Raw genomic sequence first — 19,892 nt, 5'->3', positions numbered from 1 at the left:
AGGGAGAAAGAGGGCACCGGGAGCTGGTAACGTGCCCAGTGACATGCTCTCCCCGGCGGGCGTCCACCCGGGGTTGTGTCCACCCTGTGCGAGGCTTTCCAGGACGCCAGCCTCTCTGAATGCCCAATGCCGACCCTCCCGGTGACAGTTCCTGCTCCAGAGCCTCCAGGAACCTGCTGGATGGCGAGAGCCCGCCTCTCTGCCCAGACAGCAGCCAGGTGCCCGGCCAGGCATTCGCCTGGGCGCTGTGGGTCCTCTGAGCTGGAAGCCAAGGGGTTTGAACAACCACCAATCTGCTTCTAACAACCAATATGGCCCTGATCCCTTTAGCGGCCTCCATCCCTGACCCCGCCTCCCCGATACTGGCATGTCATCAGCGCCAGCAGCGGGAGGGAGGAGGCCACGGCGGAGCCCACAGTGCTATCCCTGCAGAGATGACTAGCCTGGGCAGTGGAGAGCAGGGGCAGATGGGGAGGTGAGGACCCAACAGGAAGTGGGGGGCAGATTCAGGGGGAAAGCAGAGTCTACAGAGGCACAGCTCTTACTCAGCATCACGTCACTTGTTCTGGCTGCAGTTACCCCTCAGAAGGTTTCACTAAGTGTCTTGCTGTGACCTAGCTCTTGTTAATACTACACACAGCTATATTTACCCTAAACCCTGGCCCCTCTGCCCCTCACCGTATACCCACAGCCCCTGCCCCCTGTGTCCCTAACCTGTATACCTACAGCACTGTCCCCTGTGCCCCTCACCTGTATACCCACAGCCCCCGCCCCCTGTGCCCCTCACCTGAATACCCACAGCCCCCGCCCCCTGTGCCCCTCACCTGTATACCCACAGTTCTGTCCCCTATGCCCCTCACCTGTATACCCACAGCCCCCACCCCTTGTGCCCCTCACCTGTATACCCACATCCCCCGCCCCCTGTGTCCCTCACCTGTATACCCACAGCCCCCACCCCCTGTGCCCCTCACCTGTATACCCACAGCCCCCATCCCCTGTGCCCCTCACCTGTATACCCACAGCCCCTGCCCCCATGCCCCTCACCTGTATACCCACATCCCCCGCCCCCTGTGTCCCTCACCTGTATACCCACATCCCCCGCCCCCTGTGTCCCTCACCTGTATACCCACAGCCCCCACCTCCTGTGCCCCTCATCTGTATACCCACAGTCCCTGCCCCGAGTGCCTCTGAGCACTCCCTCTGTGTAATGCCCTTTCCCACACGGTTTCAGCGACTGAGCCTGATCATGCTGAGCAATCCTCTGGTAATTGCTTATCCTACCACCACAAAGAGCCACCAAGTGCTTCCTGTACCCCTTAGCCTGCCGATGCCCCTCCTTCACCCCCAGCCTGCAGCCCCATGAGGAATATTGACTTGGCGGGCAGACCCAGTGCACTCCCCCCAGTTACAGGCGCGCACTCTTCTTCCTCAGGACAGTTCAGGCCAGTCTGGCCGGAGCAGAGCCACTCAGGAGGGAAGGACATAGGCGACCATGTGGCCTGTGCCTAAGGCAGCCTGGGTCCTCTCTCTCAGCCAGAGGCAGGGCAATGACCAGAGACCTAGTTAGGGTCCCTCCGACTTGTTCTGGTTAAGCAGATCTCTCTGTGCAGCTCCCCCCCCCACAACTCCCCTCCCCCCCCATTCAGTCACCTTGGCTGCGTCCCAGGATCAGTGCTGGAGCCCAGCGGAGGTGCAGAGGCTCTGGGCTGAACCCCAAAGGCTGCTGGGAAAGACTGCGAGGGGCATAGAAGCTCTTTCTCTCTCTGCCCTCAGACCAGGTCCCAGTGCCTCTCGGGATGAGGGGATCCTTGGGGCCACTGCAAGGGACAGGGAGCCCCTCCTTCCTGAGGCTTACACACCCCGCTCGCTCCTCGGGCTCTGGACCCTCCGTGTCCCTCTGAGGCTGCGGGAGCGAGGTGGAGCGAGACAGGAGCAGGTCCAGCCCGAGTCAACGCAAGGCGCTTATCAGAAGGAACTATCCCACTCCCCTCCCTGGCAGGAAGCCCAGAGCAAGGAGGGACCAGGTCTCCCCGAGTAGGAGGGACCCCCTTTCCCACTGTGCCTCTGCCCTCACCCCAGGTGGTTCTGGTCCCTCACTGTGCCCCCACCCCCACGCCCTCGCACCATCCAGCCATGCTGAAGGGCTGCTCTGGGCCAGGCGTCGCCGGGACTTAAGGCACGTGGGAAGAATCAGTGAGCAGAACTCTCCAGAAGGCGTCTGCGGAAATGCATACTTCTTGGTGGGATGGTTACCCACCTGCATCCGTAGTCCAGAGCCAGGAAGACTTTACGTCATGTGCGGACAAAAGGGGTTCAATGGGAAGGAGCCCCGCAGGGTGATCCGTTCCCAGCTAGGCAGGCCATGTGGGCCGTCCCGCCCCAGCCCACAACTGAGGAGTGAAATGCTGGTCGGCCTCACACTGGCCCTGTCCATGATGTCTGCGCATCCAGGTGGGCACGACTTGGCAATAAACGGAACCCCTTTAAGAGAGCACAGGCTTGTTAACTGTCCTGCTCTCTCCCCACTGCCACTCCCCTGCTCCCCTCTGCACCTCCCCTGGGATATCTCTGTCCGTTGAGATCTTCACGAACTCCTCGAGTGTGGTCCTTCGTAGGGGCCGCTAGTCCCTGTATCGCCCGACTCTGGTCTATGTGCCCGAAGCCAGTGCGTGTCTGCCGAGTTCTCACTTCCAGGCCGGGCGTCTCCTCTGTTTGGCTCAAATGACATTTTTATAAAATTCTCTGCATGTGTGGACGTTTTATGTCGACGGTGGTTCTCAATCTTCGCATCGTGTCGGGGCTTTGAGAATGGATTACTGGTCCCACCCTAGTGGCTCGCCTGCACCGTGGCCACTGGGAGCCGTGGTGGCTCCGCGTGTGGCAGCCTGAGAGCACTCCTGCGTGTCCGGAGTCTGGGCCCAGAGGCAGTCTTTGCCTGCTGTTGCCTCCAGGGTGGGTTCTTCTCAGGAGGGGAGCATTAGGCCGGTTTCCCATGAGGAGGTGGCAAGGGCATCTCTCCCAGCCCGCAGGAGGCCCCTCCATGCCTGGCAGAGCTGCCTGTGCTGTGTGTGGTCTGTGCACTGCACACACAGGTCCATAGGGGGAGTGCGGCTGGGTTTGGGCTCTGTGGGCTGCTGGCTTGCCACGTGGTCTGGCATGGTCAGGGGGATTTCCATCCTGGAGGATAAACCTTCCTTTAACGCTTACCAAAGTGCTGCCATACAGCAGTACAGCAGGGCCCTGCTCCCTCATCCCGGAAGCTGCTCAAAGGACAGAGGAAGCTCCTTTGGAGGCAGGAGGGGAAACATTGCTCCCTGGGCCTGTGGCCACAGGATCAGGGCCCTGACTTCCTGAGGTCTCTGTCTTGGTTGCCAGGCAGATGTTCCCGCTCCCCGCATGCCACTCCTGTCCGTGCCGAGTGTGCTGGCCCAGCTGGCTGATACCAATAGTGTGAGAGCTGATTATTAAATTCTCAGGCATTTTGCAAGCCAGTTGTTTGACACAGATATGATTAGAAATTTAATTATGTAAACTTACAATTAAATAAGTTATATTAAAAGACAAAGCATACTCAACCCACATCATGTCCTAATTATTTTACTTCATTTTTCAAGATTATTCACATCCATCTGCCCGCATGGAGGAAATACTATTTGTGCAGGCTGATTCTGCGGGTCATCTTGACTGAGCCCTAGGGTACCCAGACTGCACAGCCAGCATTACTCTGGGTGTGTCTGGATGAAATGAAGATTTGAATCAGTAATAAATAAAGCAAATTGCTTGACCTATTGTGGGTGGGCCTCATCCAGCCAGTGGGGGGCCTAAATAGAACAAAAGGCTGACCTCCTGAGTAGTAGTGTCTGCTGCCCTGAGCTGGGACAGCTTTTCCCTGCCTTTGGACTTGAACTGAATATTGGCTCTTCTTGGGTCTTGAGCCCGCTGGCCTTTGATCTAGAACTACACGGTCTTGTGTCTCCAGCTTGTGGACTGCAGATCTTGGGACTTCTTACCCTCAATAATTAGGTGAGTCAATTCTCTCTCTTTTCTTCCCTGCTGCCTTGGTAAAAATCAAAGACAGTCTTGCCCTCCTGGCAGCAGATAGATTGATCTATCATCTATCTATCTATCTATCTATCTATCTATCTATCTATCTATCTATCATCTATCACCTCTCTACTCTACCTCTACCTCTATCTCTACCTCTACCTCTTATTGGCTGTTTCTCTGAAGAACCCTAATACAACCATATACTAGGCTGTGACTACACGTCTCTTCCCAACTCCATGTTTATGGGTGAAATTGATGGTGATGGGAGTATATTCACCAAGAAAATCAGCTAATGCTATCACTCAGACCTAACCTTTCTTCGTCTGGAGAACTGGTTGTTAAACGTTTGCCAGCACACCTCTGGTCATTCCCCACCATGTTCCCCGTGTGCCCAGTCACTGCTGACGCCCCACTGTGAGCGGAGGGCCAGGCCTCCACCCACATGTGCTCTCCCCTTCATCCAGGGCACATACAGCTGCTCGACATTTCCCTGCCTCTTTCAGTTTGCTGTGACAGTGTCCTGGCCATGGTGTATGAGCAGGTGTGATATGGTACTTCTAGGCCTGGCCCTCAGGACCCCTCCCCTCAGCACTCCCTCAGAGTGCCATTCTTGCTGGTGGGCTAGAATGGGACTGTCTTGGAAATCCCATGGAGAAGATGGCAGTGGCCCCATAGCCTGGCCCCTCAATGACCCAGAGGAGCCGAGCCCCATTGTCAACTTGGAAACACTCAGGTGGTTATAAGAGGGAGACTGAGCTGGTTCAGACACCGTAACCTTTGGTCCCAACCTTCACTGCAGCACTTGTCACTCATCCCCCCCGAACTTTGCAACAGTCAGTGTCCCTGCAGCTGGACTGGCATGCTCACTGTGAGGAGTGAATGACTGAGTGGTGAGCGGCAGGGTTTTCTGGTGGCAGGTGCTCAGTTAGCACTTCCTCAGGAATTAACACCTGTAAACCTTGGGTTCCCGTAAGTACTACTCATCGGAGATTCTCTGCTCAGCTTGGACCACTGTCTGGGCCCCACATTTAATTGGGCAGCATTCAGACACAGACTTCATTCCACTACAAAGTGTCACTGTGGTTCTCAGAAGAGAAAGCTTCTCTTAGGGAGTGTGTGCGGCAGCAGTGCAACTGGCCCTGCCACCGGGGGAGGGGGGGGTTGCTCAAGGAACTGTGAGAGTGGCAGGGATGATCCTAGACCACGAGGCCTGACCTTGGGCCAGGCAGGGGCCCCTACCGAGTTCCTGCTTCGGAGTCAGAGCTGAGAGGAGAAGGAAATATGATCTCACCAGTGGGTTTCTGGGTCCTGGGGACAGAATGTGCTGAGGCTCCAAGGAGCTGTCACCCTTGCCCTAAAGCCGGGGGTGGGGGACAGGGTCACAGCTGGCACCAAAGCTGCCCAGGTTCAAGCAGCCACCCTGTCCTCACACAGGCCCATCAGGAAGCAGGTCTGAGGTGATTTCCCTTCCATTTAGAAAATTATGAATCACCACTTGGGTTGTTCTGCATTACTGAAAACCAGGCTTCTCCCGTGGAGACACCTGCATGTGTGCAAAGGCAGGGACAGGGCAGAAGGAAAGGCGCACATTTCCCAGGCCTTCTCTCCCACACTCGCACCTCTCAACAAGGTCAAAGCTGCTCCCATGTTCCTCCCTGCAGACAGGCCAGCCCTCTGTGGGTGTGGCCTCCACTTGCTCTCCAGTCATTTCCCCTCCTGCATCTCCAACGCCTCCCTCTCTCACCGTCCTAGACCCAAGCGGACAAACACATGTGTCTCCTCTACACATGAACAGATCTGCTCTGACCCTGCAGGTGGTTTCCTGTGGCCACGTGACCCAGGCTCCGCCATCAGGTGCTGCCTGGTTTTGGTCTAACCTTGAGTGTGCCATGAAGAGACCGAGGTGGTTAGAATGGCCCTCCCAGAGCTGGTGGCAGTAACATGTCCTGTGTGGCAATGGTGGAGGCGCTCTGACCGCGCACGTTTGAGAAGATGATCCTGGCACCTCTTGCTTTAGGCCCCCTTAACTACCACCATCCTCGGCTCTCCAGCTCCCAAAGGGGTTTGCAAACCTTGGATAAACTCCCAATAAATTCCCCCTCTGGCTTTAGCTGATTTGGGTTGCCTCTTTGTGACCTCAAACCACAGAATTCTGATGCTTATGTCATGCCTCTCAGCCCATGTTTTCACATTCCTTTTCTCTCTCACTTCCCACTCTAACTCACTGCGGGCCCATTTCCCCACTGATTGCGTTTCCTTCCTTATTTCCCCAGTTATGCCCTGTGCTACTCACTGTATGTCTCAGCCAGGAAGCCACAGGCGAGCCCCCTAGGCCCTGGCTCCGACCTTCTGCAGCCCATCATCGTCATCGCATGTCCTGGGCGAGGCTCCTGCTGGCAACGGCTGAGTGCCATCTTAGCCCAGCCAGAAGGTGCTGCAGGAGGAGGCCCTGCTGCACCTTTATTTCCTCCTCATCCCCCTCAACATTCAGGGTGTCCCCTCTGCCCTCTGTGAGAGTGTGGCCACACTTACTGCCTTGCTCTGGTCAACAGTCGGGGGACACAGTCCCGGGGCCAGCAGAACTATTCTTTACAAATGAAGGAGCAACGAACTCATTCTCAGATAATCAAAAATCGAGACAAATTATTGCCAGCACAACTGTCATACAGAAAATGCTAAAGGGAGCCCTGCAGGCAGGAATAAAAGGACACCAGAGAGTAACTTGAATTCACATAAAGAAAAGGAACACCAGCAGAAAGGTATAATATTACATATTTAAGACAGTATTAATATGTCTTAATATTACATATTAAGACAGGGTCTGGGGGGCTCGCCTGTGGCTTCCTGGCTGAGACATACAGTGACTAGCACAGGGCATTTCTGTGTAACTTCTCTCTCTCTCTCTCTCTCTCTCTCTCTCTCTCTCTCTCTCTCTCTTTACCTGATTTACAAGATAACTGCATAAAACAAAAATGATGAACCTATGTTGCTGAGCACACAATGTATAAAGATGTAATGGGTGACGATATGTAAGTGAGAGAGGGGCTTCTGGAGATATATAAGGAAGATTTTTATATACTATTGATAGTAAATTGGTATTAATCCAAACTAAATTGATAAAAATTAAGACGCATTCTAACAGTGTAGTGATTGCAGTGGGAAGGGGATGGGTGGGCAGAGATGAAAGAGGGAATGGGGAGGATAAATAAAAGAAATGACAAGGCAATAAGAGAGTATGCCCAAAATGAAGTATTAATTTAAGATTTGAGGAACAAAAGGATATGTGGCACATAGAAAAAAATAGCAAGATAGCATGCCCTTCCTTAGGAATAATTATATTAAATGTAAATAGATTAAAATATGCAGTTGAAAGGCAGAGGTAGGAGGAATGGATTAAAAACAACTTCCAACAATCAGTGCACCATCTACAGAGACTTACTTAAGATTCAAAGACATAAATAGGTTGAAAGTGACAGGACAGAAAAAGATACTCCATGTAAACAGTGATCAAAAGAAAGCTGGAGTAGCTGTACTGAATTCAGACAGAAAAGACTTCAAGACAAAAAATTATTATAAGAGAGAAAGAAGGACAATATAATGAAAGTCTGACCATCAAGAAGTTATGGCAACTGTAAACATATTCACCTAATAATAGAGTATGAAAGTCCATGATGCAGAAATAGACAGACTTGAGAGAATAGACAGTGAACAACAGTAACTGAAACCTTCAGCATCTCACTTTCCATAGTGGACAGGACACCAGTGAGGAAAGGAAGACTGAACAGCACTACGACCGAACTCCAGCTAACCCACACTTACAGGACTCCACCCAACAGCAGCAGAATAGACATTCTTCTCAAGTGCTCCTGGGACATCACCACAGATCAAACACTAGGCCAAAGGACATCTTAACAGTTTTAAGAGGATATCTGCTCTCATCACTTCTCGTCAACACTGTTCTTCCCGCAGGGACCACTGCGCCACGGGAGGAGAGTTGACTCACTAGCTGCAATTTGCTTTGCTCTCGTTGGCAGGTGAGGTTTGTGTTTCGGACAGTGATTTCATGCTTTTCCAAGTGTTGCTTCTCTGTCTACAGCTTTGCATAGCTTGCTTGGCAGCCTCTCGGTGCGAACCCTGAGTGGGGTGGGTGACTTCAGAGGGAGCGAGTCCGCCCATCCCTGCAGACTCTATGGCTCCCCTTAGCTTCTACTTCCCAATGGACTCCCCACTTTCTGGTTCTGGTTGCCGCAGTGTGGGAGGTGGTGTGGCACCACAGACAGAGTCTAGCCTTTGGGACCAAAACCTGGCAGCGCAGTGCATGTGCACTGGCTGAGATCACACAAGCCACGCCTTTCTGAGCACTGCAAACACCTCAGCTGCAAAATTCGGACATCAGAGCCACCTCCTAGGGTTGCTATGGAGACCAGGCAGTAAAGCAGGTAGCATGCTTGGTATGGATTTGGCCCTCCACACCATGTAGGTATGTGGCTGCCTCTATGCCAGTTATCCACTAGATGAACAGAGAAGCAGGGAATGGGCTGGCCGCTCAGGAGCCTAGAATCTAGTGTGGGGGAGGCAGACCTGTGCAACTGCACAGGCTCCCCCTCACACGTGCACACTTTCCCAGGCCGATGATCACACTCAGGTTCGGCGGCCCATGTTCCCCTGAGCTTGACTTCATCATGCACACATGAACACATATGTGCGGACTGACAGGTGCCCACACTTCCCCTGAAGAGCATGTCACAGAACCGCAGGGAAAATGCTGTGGCCTGCTGTCCGCAGCTCCGCTCCTCCGCCCACTGCTGCCCAGGTGGGAGCTGTGCGCCCTGCAGGTGCCTCCGATGTGCTGGTGGCACGTCTGCCCCCTTCTGACGCTCACCAATTATTATCGGAATATTTCACTCTGGACATGCCAGGCTCTCAACTGCCGGGCTTGTACGCATGCACATAAGCATAAACAGTGGACACAAGACACTGGGAGGGGGTGAGGGCATGTGCCAGGAATAGGGGAGGCCAGGGGAAGGTCAATCGGAAAAAAATAAAAGGAGACATATGTACTGCTATTTGCAATACTTAAACAATAATAATAAAAAAAGAGCAAAAGCATCTGGCCCCAGGGTGGCTGCTCACTAAATGTGCCCCTGTGGCCCTCAGGGCCCCCACCTGCCCGTCCAGCGTGGCCACCTCTGGGGGCTGCGGGTCTTGTTAGTCCCCCCCTGCCCTCGAGCAGCTGGCAGTGGACTGCCCTGCCAGGGGCAGGTTAGGTGCCACCTCTGTGCTCCCGGGCCTGAAAGGTGCCCACTGCTCCCGCTGCCTCCAGGGGGAGCTCCGGCCAGGGCAGCGGGTCTCTGGCTGCGTGGCAGTTTCCACTCCAGCTTTGTCCAACTCTCCTTCTGGTTCTTCCAGAAAACACCATCACTGCACAGCTTTCCAGGCACCTAACGGCTCTCCCCTCCGTTAGAGGCGCGATGGGGCCTTGGTGGGAGGTGGGAGGGTGAGTGGCCGGCCAGAGAGGGAGCATTGCTTCTGCCCAATCATAGTAAAGGGACTAAGTGGCAAACGGCCCCCAGCCCCTCGGCTGTCCCTTCAGGGCACCTCTATCCCTTCAGAACCCCGGAGAGCAAAGGGGCATTCTGGACGCTAAAGACACCTGAACCCAACCCCCAGTCAAAGGGTGGCACAGACACAGCCCCAGTGAGAGCATTCTGGGCACATCCTGAAAGAGGAACCTGGTGCAGAGGGCCACGGTGACGCATCTGCTCTCCTATTTCTAAGAGGAAGTCACACTCGACACAGACGATCACTTCCTGATGTGACTGGCTTGTGTTTTATTCTCCATGTGAAATAAAATCCTCAATTTTAGGGTGTGCATACTTTTCAATTACATTTCAAATCATTTTTATTGATTTCAGAGAGGAAGGGAGATGGAGAAGGAGGTAGAATCCTCAATGATGAGAAAGAATAATCGATCGGCTGCCTCCTGCACACCCCCCACTGGGGATGTAACCTGCAACCCAGGCACGTGCCCCTGACTGGGACTGAACTTAGACCCTTTAGGCCGCAGGCCAACACTCTATCCACTGAGCTAAACCGGCCAATCAATCAGTGCCTTCTGTACACTCCCCAACTGGGGATAGAACCGGAACCTGGGTATGCGCCCCGATCAGGAATTGAACCCACCACCTTTTGGTGCACAGACAAAGCTCCACCAACTGAGCCGTGGGCCCGGGCCAGCTCCTTCTCTGCAGTCAGCTTCTCTGCAGTCACACTTGGTTCCCAGAGCCGGCCTGGCCAGCGATGAGGAGCTTGGCCCTGGACAAAGCAGCTGTTCTCTCCACACCTGTTTCCTCTCCTTTAAAACAGGGACACCAGCACCCTCTGGCACGGACTGGCGAGAGGAGCCAGTGAGAGGATACATGCACCACTGGGGAGACCAGGGAGATGTAGCTCTTACACACCTGCTTCTGCAGTTCACCTCAGCCCAGGGCCTGCCCTCCAGCCAGCACGTTCCCGCAGGACAGCTTTCATTGGTAGAAAATGCCTATAGGCGACTTTCAGACCTGCGAGATGTGATGGGAACGGAAAGGCTGTGGCCTTGAGCCGTCTCACGGCGAGGAGAGGGGCGTGCTGAGCAGAGGGTCTCAACCATAGGAGGCTCTCCTCCTGAGAGCCGTTGTCATTTCCCTGAAAATAATGCTGATTCTCTGGAGAACCACACCTAAGCCGCGTGGTGAGGAGGAGAAGCAGATGAAATGCCTCTGCACAGCGCGGGGTGACGGCCTGGGAACCTCACGTTCCTCTGGTATCTGGTGACGAGGGGCCTTTTAGGAAGAGGCTTCAGGGAGCCCTGAGGGTCATGGGGAGCAGTGAGAATCCGCGGTTCACATCCTTTGGGCCTCCCGGGCCCTTGCTCCGGGGTTGCTGGAGAGCCGGAGTGAGGCCCATGTAGTTACCAAGTCACATGCACTGAACACTCGCTGTGGCAGGGTCTCCTGCGTACACATTTCGGCCCGAGTCACTGTTTGCAGCAACCATGACCTCCATGTAGCTGAGGAACTGTGTGCAGCCTCACAGGCAACGCAGGGAGCCAGGACGGGCTGGGATTCAATCCAGGTCTGCCTGCCTCCAGAGCTTTCATCCTAATAACGCAGGACACAGCCACCAGCACTGCAGGGCACAGAGGGCTTCACACCCACGCACCTGCTGTTCCCAGCGCCCAGCGCGCTCCTGAAGGGCTGGCCTCCCGAGCTGTTTCACCTCCCAGCTTCCTCTCAGGCAGCACTGTCCTAATGCTCCCCCACCGCCCTCCTGTGCAGCACTGTCCTAACTCCCCCCCTACCCCTCCCATGCAGCACTGTTCTAACTCTCCCGCAGCTCACAGGTGATGATTCCAGCAGGAACCAGACCAGAGGTGCTCAAGTCTCTGCCCAGCGCTCACGCGCACGCTCATGCTCTGACTTTGCTGAGCTTTCCTTCTGGTTGGACAAACCAGGGCCTCAAGGCTTCCGGAACATGGTCTCTGCTCCACACCCACTCACACTCAGCCACTGAGATCCTCGCAAAGGAGGGATTCCTATACAGAGCGTGCCACCTAGAATAGCCGCTTCCACTCCTAAACCCAGCTGGTTTCAGCAGGACTTTATGGTCTGTCCTCTTCTCATTGCCAATCTAGCCCAGGGCCCAGCGTGGAGACTCCCATGTCCCCAGTCCGGCACAGGGCTCAGCCCAGGAGCCCAGTATGAACGGGTGTTGGCAAGAAACAAACTGATGTGAACCCTAAAACCCCCGTCTTGGCCCTTCAGAGCTTCATCAGGACTAATGACTTTTGCATGGCTGATCTCAGCCTCCAGGTTGACTAACCCCACCTGACCCCAAGCTCCCACTCTATTCCCATGGTTTGTCTTTCTGGGTTGGGAAGCCCATTAGGTGGAATAGTCGGCCGTACCCTAAATAAAGGCACTCTTATCAGAATTACCTCCCAGAGTCCAAGCTGAAGACCAGCCCTCTTTCTGAGCGAGGTTAAATTCCATACTACACACTCATCAATTTGGAAAAATTCTTAGCCATTATTATCTCAAATATTTCTTCTTTCCTCTTTCTTCTCTTTCTGGCATAGTAATCGTGTTCATTACACCTTCTTCATTTCAATTAAAAAAAGGAAAAATGTTCATTCATTCATTCATTCACTCACTCAACAAAGCACTGTGAAAGGAGCTCTAACATTAACCTTTGTCCTGACCATTTAAGTGGTGCTTGAATAGTCATCAAAGGAGTGCTAGTAGTGGAAATAAAGCATGTAGGTTAGAGCCCGCATCTTAATAAGAGAGGAGACAGATGGTAGATGAAATAAATAAGTACTAAGTAGGACTTCTATGTATAAGCGATGAGGTCAGTAAGTCATCTTCCCCAAATGCAACTATAAATATAGACAAAATTGACAAAAATAACCATTTTCATACTGTGGAATTGACCAAAGGCATGCAAGTCTCAAAAGCACTTACACGTGAAAAACTGCAGTGCCTTCGGGAAGAAGAGTGGGAGTCTGGTGTGCTTGCCTAGGGTCTCTCACTCCCCCAGCTCAGTCAGCTCAGAGGTTCCGCCAGGGTGTGGCACATAACTCTGCTCACAAAGTCAGAGTGGCTCATTTAAGTCTGAGTGGTGAGAGGTGCCCTTATCATTGACAAGAGGCTTTGTCAATGGATAGACAGTCTTGGCAGTAGGTAAATGGAGGGAATCAATGCTCTATCTGAGGTTGTGGTCATTTGGGGGCACATATGTTTTGACTTAGGCTACATGCATGTCCAGTGGGGACCAGAGAGGCTCACTGTATCCCATACCTCTGCCAGCCCTGAGGTTGTGGCCATGCACAGAGCTGAAGGTCCAGAAGAATATAAGAGCCAAGAAAACCTGAAATAGCCTAAGCTTTGATAGCATTTCCCTACTCCAAACACGATCTATTGGTTGAGAATGGATGATTTACTGGCTCAAGATGTGAAAACAACATTGGTCCAGTCATTGGCTGATCACTGAAATTGCACAGAAATCCCTAGGAAGTCAAGCTTACAAATAAAAGGAAGAATAAAAAACAAATATAAGCAGTAATATTAGTGACTGCATTCCATGGGGGTAACAGACTTATCCTAAGCAAGTTACCAAATAAACAATTTAACAGCAGCATTAAAGTATTTAGTGGGTAAAAAGAATCCATGGCATAGCCTACTGCTTCTAGACTGCAGACCTAGGCTGGAAGTTTCTTATGTATGTAAGTATAGTAAAAATATACTAGAAATATAGTACACAAGATTTAAAAGGTTTACCTGTGAGAGGTCACGTATCTTGACTGGGCTTACAGGACTGGAAAGTACTCTGAGTCACTTAGTGAGCAGTGAGTGCATGTGTAGGCCTAGGGCACTACTATTCACTACTGCAGACTATGAACCCTGCACACCAGTATCATCCCAAACATGTAAGTAATGTAGTGCAACATGATACTATGATGGCTACAATGTCACTAGGTGATAGGAGTTTTCCGCCTCATTAAAATCTATGTATAGATTTTACATTAACACATGGAGGAGGAAGGAAATAAATTACTTTGGAGAAAGTTTCTATTTTTACTGTAATTAAGTACTCATCTGAAATAGATTAAAATAAAAGTGCATATTGTAATTCCTAGAGCAGAGGTGGGAATGTCCATCTGGAGAGCCATTGAAGGCCTGGGAAATCATTGGGTTTGGGCCCGCTAAAGCATTAGGGGAAAGTTAATTAAACGTGTGACCAAATATAGCAGGCTGGTTTTTAAGTTGATAATTGTGTATGGTCAGCAAACGCTGTTATAGATATTTAAATGGCCCTTGGCAGAGAAAGGTTCCCCACCCTGCTCTAGAGGAAACACTAATTAAATAACAAAAATAGAGTAAAAAAAAATAAATGAAAATTAAATGGTATACTGGAAAGTATCTAGTACAAAGAAATTAGTAAAAAAGGAACATAGGAGCAAAAATAAAAGTGACATATAGAAAACAAATTACAAAATGGTAAAGGTAAATTCAAATCAATAATCACATTAAATGTGGATGGTCTAAATACTCTAATCCACATGTGTCAAACACAAGGCCCGCGGGCCAAATCCGTCCCGCCAGGCCTTGCAATGTGGCCCGCACCGCGCTGTCATCACTGCACTCCCCTGCGTTTCCATCACAATGACAGTTTATGACTGTTCAGTAAACCATTTGGCCCGCGATTTAGGCTGGATTTTAGATTTTGGCCCTTTCTCTGATTGAGTTCGACACCCCTAAGGCAAAACTATCTTCATGATTCAATTATGTGCTGTCTAAGAAACTATAGATTGAATGACACAAAACCATTGATAGGAAAAGCTTGAAAGAAGATATGTCATGTAACATTAACTTTAAGACATCTGTAAATATGTAAATATAAAATAGACATTAGGAAAAGAAAAAGAGAATTATTTCATAATGGAAAAAGTGTCAATACATAGGGAAGCTATAACAATTATAAATATATACAGACTTTAGGACACTCCTCACCATGACTGTAGAGTGTCAATACATAGGGAAGCTATAACAATTATAAATATATACAGACTTTAGGACACTCCTCACCATGACTGTAGAGTGTCAATACATAGGGAAGCTATAACAATTATAAATATATACAGACTGTAGGACACTCCTCACCATGACTGTAGAGTGTACGTTATTTTCATGTACACATGGACCATTCTTCAGGATAGACCACTCTGCTGGACCATACAACCATAAATCCACTGGTAACAAAAGGCACATCCATATGATGGGTCTTATTCAACTAAAACAGAACAGACTGCTGATACACGAGAACATGAATAAACCTCAGAAACCATTTGCCAAATAAAGGGAGCCTGATGCAAAAGACTTCCTAGCAGATGATTTCACTTACACAAAGTATCCAGAAAAAGCAAATTTACAGATTCAGGAAGCAAATAAATAGAGGTTTTCCTCGGGCTAGACGTGGGAGTGTGAAGTAACTGCAGTGAGCACAGAGGAACTCTGCTGGGCGATGTAATTATCCCAGAACGGGCTATGAATTTATTAAGAATCATTGATTATACACTTAGAACAGGTGAATTCTCAATAAAGCTAAAGAATTATCTAACTATGTGAGATAATAAAGACTACTTTGAAGAAAAGTAAGACAGTAAAAAATTAGTGCAGTTATTAGTGTGGTTTGCCAAATATTGTACTTTCAATCTTCTCCTTCGAGGCATGCAAGGCTGGACTTTTTGAACTGGTGCGTAGTTGGGGCAATGAGTTTTGAGTGGAGTATGACTTACAGACAAGGATTCCATTGCCAACGTGAGAACCTTCAGGAGCTCAATCTCTCCCTTTACCATGTGGCCTGTCTACAAGCACCACCCGGGATGATGGCTGTCCCTTTAGCCTGGGTCTTTGAGTCATGGGTGGGCAGGTTACCCGCGCCCCGGTTACAGTGTGACACAGACGGGCAGTTAGGGAAAGCCTCAAAGAAGGTGCTATTCAGGTAGAAGTCTGATAGAGGAGAGTGTGAGCCACGTGGATCTCTGGGGGAAGGTGTGCTGGAGAGAGGGCAGAGCACACAGAAGACTGGCACACCTGAGGAACACTGAGGTGGCACCACCGGTGCTGAGCCAGTGTGGGCGCACACGGGAGAATGTGATGGGTCAGGGTGGGCTGGCTGGATGGGAGTCCACGGGGATGTGCTGTGCTAGTGACAGGTCTCATCAGGTTTAGGCGTTAGGAGCCTTGGTCCAGCTGCAATATTGGGAAGACACAGAAGTGCAAGGGTAGGATCAGCAAAACAATGAAGAGCTGAGTGTTGAATTCACACCCAGCTACCAGTCTACAAGCACCTGGCCTCCTCAGCCCGATGCTTACTCCTCCCAACAGCTCCCATTGCTCGTGAGAAAGCCCAAGTTTCTCAACGTGGTACCCCCTACCTTTCCACCTCAGCCCTTTCTACCTTCAGTCTCTCCCGCCCAGGCTGCCATTCTCCTAGGACTGTGGTCAGCAAACTGCGGCTCTTGAGCCACATGCAGCTCTTTGGCCCCTTGAGGGTGGCTCTTCCACAAAATGCCACAGCCTGGGCAAGTCTATTTTGAAGAAGTGGCGTTAGAAGAGGTTCAAGTTTAAAAAATGTGGCACTCAAAAGAAATTTCAGTGGTTGTACTGTTGCTACTTGGCTCTGTGGACTAACGAGTTTGCTGACCACGGTCCTAGGACATACTCTTGCCTCCCTGCCTGGAGAGGCCACGTGAACAGTCACTGAGTTGGGCAGGCAGGAGGGAGGGGTGCGATGGAGGAGGATGCCCTTTCCAAGGTGCCCCTTGGTCCTGACGGTCCGCTTGTAGGCCAGGAAGTTGGGGATCCGTAGGAATAGCTGGGTTCAGAGCTGCTTTCTTCACTTCGGACTCTGGCAGGTGTGGCAGAGGCCACCATCTTTCCTGCCGCTGAGGCTCAGGTGTGCAGTGGCTGCTCATGCTGGGGGTGCCCAGGAAGGTCAGCTGCAGAATAACTCCCCGCCCCCATCCCTGGAAGAGGCAGGCCGGCGGCAAGCAGAGGTCTGGGAGGCTGCTGGGAGGGTGCAGCCGGCTGGGACAGACAGGGGTGTCATAGGAATATGCTAACGTGCTAGAGCCACAGGTGCCCACGGCGGGCGCAAGTCTCAGCATAGGCCCCGAAGGAGACCAGACCTGGCTGGCCTCTGACTTTGCTGCAGGTGGCTCCTGGTGAGACAATATTGCGGGCGAGGTAAAGGGAAGTATGGCAGCACAGCGAAACCCTGAAGAATATTCTGTTTTCCCAAACTCCCCGAACATCTCAGTTAAAAACAGGCTCAGGTTCCTCAACAGTCTCCTCCAGGATCTATGGAGAGGGAAAACAGAGGAGGGGGAGGGAGGGGAAAGGGAGGCAGACAGAAGGAGAGAGAGGGAGAGAGAGGGAGGGAGAAGAGACAGAAGGATGGGAGGAAGTCACTTCCCTGTGTGACTGACCCCTCTTCCCAGTGGCGCTGTGGGCCTTTTTGACAAAGCTGCCCGCTGTCTGCGATGCATGTCACGGTGTGGACGAACCTGAAAGCTATTCTCTAAGGCAGTGTTTCCCAAATTTTTGACATATGTGTGCCCCTTCTATAATTTTCATAACACTGAGTACCCCTCGTACTCAAGAGAACGTAGAATTAGGCGCAGCTAAGCACGGTGCAGTGCATACCCCCACCAAACTCTTCCCGTACCCCTGGGGGTACGCGTACCGCACTTTGGGAAACACTGCTCTAAGGCAAGGAAGCAGTCACTGAAGGACTCATGCTGAGTGAGTCTGTTCACGTGAACCACACAGCACAGGTAAGTGCAGAGAGAGAGACCCGCAGGGGCCACAGCGTAGTGAGAGGGTGTTTCTTTGGACATAAGAACACCTGGAGCTGGAGAGGTGGTGGCCACAGACACTGTGCCAGTACCAATTCCATACAATTAATGCATCACTTAAAAATTGTTACTTTTATGTGAATTTCACTATAATAAAATCACCCCAAGTACAGGCTTAAAACGTCAGGTATTCATGCAGTATCTCATTTGTCTTTCTTAAACGATCAGCATCTGCACCTGGTGTCTGGAACCTTCCACAAAAGCAAGTGAGTTTCCCCCTCAAATCCGATGATGCTGGAACGCAGAGATCTTACAGACCCACAATGCATTGGGACCGGAGAGAGTTAAAGGCCAGATCAGCTGCTCCCCACCATTTGCAGGAGGGAGCCCAGAGACCAAACACCCGCAGGGCCGCCACACAGGGCCAGCCTGGCCCAGCACCCTGCTCGCAAACACAGAGCCTGGCTCCTCGCCCCACAGACACGGCGCAGACCCCCAGAGGCCATCCAGCTGCGCCTCCCTGGGCTCGAGCTGGTGCTTCCTGGCCCACTGAGTGGTGGCTCCCTGGGGGTTAAGGAACATGCTGATGCTGGGACCCGCCCTCGATCAATGAGACGGTCTCCGGTATTTAAAAGGCCTGGGATTTGACAAAGCTCCGTTCTGGCTTAAGGCACAGCTGGTTCAGGACACTGCCTTCCCTTCCCGCAGTATCTGGGATTTCCCAGAACCCTGGCCAACGCCCTGCGGCCCAGCAGCACCTGCATGACTCCCAGCTGGCACCCCCACCAGAGGGTCGTTCCCCTTTTAAGTTACCCCCTCCCCCCGGCCCCCTGGCACTATGCCGGGGGCGACAGCAGTCCTCTCGATTTCTGTATAAGCTCCTGGCCCAACTGTTTCCACGCCGGCCCAGTGCAGCCTTAGGAGGCACTGCCTCCTGGAAAGGATGCGCCGTTCGCACCTCGGTCTGCCGTCCTCAGAGCCCGGGCTCCGGCGGCCGTGGCCACCCGCAGGCTCTGCTGTCCCGCAGACCTGGAACAGTTCCCCAGTTTGGAGTGAGCCCTGCACCCGGCCAGTCCCTGGGCCCTGGCTGCTCCCGCCTGCAAGCTGAGAGGGCCCCTGTGGATGGCGTCAGAGACTCCTCCTGAGACTAAAGGTAACCCCACTCCGCACAGAATAGAACAGAATTCCTACCAAAATATCTGGCCGCAGACGTTCTCCTTCTGCCGGAGGCCGTGGGCAGCATGGTGGGCGGAGCTGCCTGCTGCGCTCAGGAGCCTGGCAGGGTTTTAGGAAGCAGCAGCCACACACCCCCGCAGACAGGCAGCTCCGTCTGGCAGCGCAGGAGGCAGCATTTCCAGGAAAGAGGGCTAGAATGAATGCACGGCCTAGCCTCAGCCTTCCAAAAAGAGGCCTCGCGCTGAGGAATCGGCCCCCTCAGTGCCAGTGTCCCCTGGGGTCCTGGGAGGGCCTCAGGCAAGTCACGGGGCCTCCGGTATCAGTTCCTCAAACGGTGAAGGGAACAGCGATGACATGGATCCTAGGAGAGCAGAGGATGGAGATGGTGCGGTAAACGCCTTCCACACGGTCAGACACGTGACCTTTGCCACCCACTGGCCTGGACTGGGAAGGAACCGTGCTTCTGGGCTCCAAACCCGGCGCAGACAGCCATCTCCACCCTGCAGCACGGCCAGAGCCACCCCCCGCGGTGCTGCGGGCACAGTCCTTCCCGTGGGGCCCCGGGCCCAGCGCGCCGGCACCCAGGCCAGGCTGCACCCTGACCCCCTAGCCGCTGCAGGCCGCTTCTGTTCCATTTCCGGGAATTGGGCATTGTTGATGGTTGTGGAAAATCAGAGAAACCTGGTTAGGAGATGGCCAAGTGAGGGATGTGCAGCTGGTCTCCCTGACGTGCAGGGGGTTGCACATACAGAGCTCAGAGGCCAAGGAGCGGCTGTGGGGGGGTCGCCGGGCTGACCTTCCTGCGCGGCCTGCCTCCCTGCTCCCTGCCTCTGCTGAGCTGAACTTGCACCGTGTCTGCGGTTCCAGAACCCACCGCTGTTATGCAGATAAAACCAGCACAGCCAAGCTCCAGGCGGTGGGTCCCTTTCCTATGGTGGGGTCCCTCTCACCCCTGGCTGCCCAGCAAAGCTCAGGCTCCGGCACCCCAGGCTGCTGGGCAGGCAGCCTGGGGCAGCGCTGTCTTGCTATAGGCCTTGGCAGTGGGTGGACAGCCTCTGCAGCTGGGGTCCTCTGTTCCCTGGGGTGCTCTCCGTGCCCAGGGTCCTCTGTGCCCGGGGTCCTCTGTGTCCGGGGTCCTCCCTGCCCGGGGTCCTCTTCTTGAAGCGTGAACCTGGACGAGCATTGGAAATGGCGAGGAGCAGTGCGCACGCTCAGCTCCATTGAGTCTCAGTGTGCTCCGGAGCGGCAGGGATACACACTGCTGTGC

The 19,892-nt window shown here is 52.7% G+C and overlaps 1 protein-coding gene across 3 annotated transcripts in view; it reads right to left on the bottom strand.

Annotated features, from left to right (window-relative positions):
- The window catches only part of ARHGAP22 (Rho GTPase activating protein 22), a 135,678-nt gene extending 116,578 nt beyond the window's left edge, over window positions 1-19,100 (bottom strand). Inside the window, exon 1 of one of the 3 annotated variants that reach the window (XM_045570687.1) lies at window positions 18,641-19,100. In XM_045570687.1, the coding sequence (XP_045426643.1) occupies window positions 18,641-18,692 (52 nt within the window). In that variant the 5' untranslated portion in view covers window positions 18,693-19,100. The remainder of the gene's footprint in view (window positions 1-18,640) is intronic. The other 2 variants (XM_045570689.1, XM_045570690.1) reach the window with 2 other exon arrangements.
- Window positions 19,101-19,892: the final 792 nt, after the last annotated feature.

This window comes from Pipistrellus kuhlii, unplaced genomic scaffold, assembly GCF_014108245.1.
Source record: "Pipistrellus kuhlii isolate mPipKuh1 unplaced genomic scaffold, mPipKuh1.p scaffold_m20_p_35, whole genome shotgun sequence".
NCBI classification, from domain to species: Eukaryota; Metazoa; Chordata; class Mammalia; order Chiroptera; family Vespertilionidae; genus Pipistrellus; species Pipistrellus kuhlii.
Note: the sequence above shows the minus strand (reverse complement) of the source record. Positions and strands in the feature narration are given on the sequence as shown.